The 1139-nt window shown below is 36.2% G+C and overlaps 1 protein-coding gene across 1 annotated transcript in view; it reads left to right on the top strand.

Moving 5' to 3' along the window:
* Window positions 1-255: 255 nt before the first annotated feature.
* The window catches only part of LOC101647054 (peptidyl-prolyl cis-trans isomerase FKBP5-like), a 7157-nt gene continuing 6273 nt past the window's right edge, over window positions 256-1139 (top strand). Inside the window, exon 1 of the mRNA XM_045285272.1 lies at window positions 256-369. Coding sequence (XP_045141207.1) covers window positions 256-369 — 114 coding nt within the window. The remainder of the gene's footprint in view (window positions 370-1139) is intronic.

The raw sequence follows: 1139 nt of genomic DNA, 5'->3' as shown, positions 1-1139 counted from the left end.
GATTATTCAAGTTTGTGCACCAACCACTAAAGATAATGATGAATTAGAATTAGAGTTCTACTAACATCCAGTGTGAAATTGATGAAATATGCATCAATATGCATTGATAATTGTTTGCAATTGGAATGTAAAAGTTAGAAACAAAGAGGAAGGAAGAGAAGTTGGAAAATATGGCCTTGGTGAGAGATACAAACTAAAAATCACAAGATGGAACTTTGAAAGAACACGTCATCATTACAAATCACTTTTTTCAACATGACAAAAGGCAATTATATATGTGGACTTTATCAGACGGAATACATAGAAACCAAATGGACTATATCTGTGAGAAGAGATGATGGAGAAGCTCAGTGTAATAGCTACAATCAGGTCAGAGAATGCGCACGTCGGTTCAAGTTGAAGTGGAAGGAAACTAAAGCAAGTCCATGAGAGACAAAATACCACATTGAGTCTACTACAAAGGAGTTTTGTAAACCTCACCAGAACTGATATACTGCATTAAACACTAAGGACAGAAGTCCTTAGAGCTATGGAGGACATCAGGAACATCATACATGAAGAAAGCTAAAGGTCATTTAAAAGAACAAAATAAAGAAAAACAAACAAACAAACAAACAGTGTGGAAGACAAAATAGACTCTGAAATTTTCCCTTAAGCATACAGTAGCTAAGACAACTTGGAAGAAATGAAGTTAAAGAGCTGAATATCAATTTTCAAAGAACAGCTCAAGAAGACAAAATAAAATATTATATTGCCAAAATATTGAATGATGTAGGAAATGTCAAAAGAATATGGGGAGAATACAGAGTCACTGTATCAAAAAGAAGCAGTCTCTATCCAATCATTTCAAGATGTAGCTGCTTTCTTGGAGTGGAATCCACCATGGTGATGTGAGTGGACGAAAGCCGTGAGAACGGAGCCTTCAGGATCGCCGTTTGCTGATGAGGCATTACTCAAAGGTAAAAAGAAATACCAGCCACGCTCCCTACAGACAAGACCTGAATTTGTAGTGGGTGCAAGTATCTCATAGGTGTGCCATGGCAGAAATGTCTTCCCTGACTTTTTGACTGTTGATGGAGGACTTCTCCCACTGACATATTAATTGTAATTTTTTTCATGATACTTTAAAAACTTAAAAA

Source organism: Echinops telfairi, unplaced genomic scaffold (assembly GCF_000313985.2).
Source record: "Echinops telfairi isolate 266 unplaced genomic scaffold, ASM31398v2 ScPeMD7_7469;HRSCAF=8507_1, whole genome shotgun sequence".
Taxonomy (NCBI): domain Eukaryota; kingdom Metazoa; phylum Chordata; class Mammalia; order Afrosoricida; family Tenrecidae; genus Echinops; species Echinops telfairi.
The sequence above is the reverse complement of the archived record's forward strand: the minus strand, read 5'-3'. Positions and strand labels throughout refer to the sequence as shown.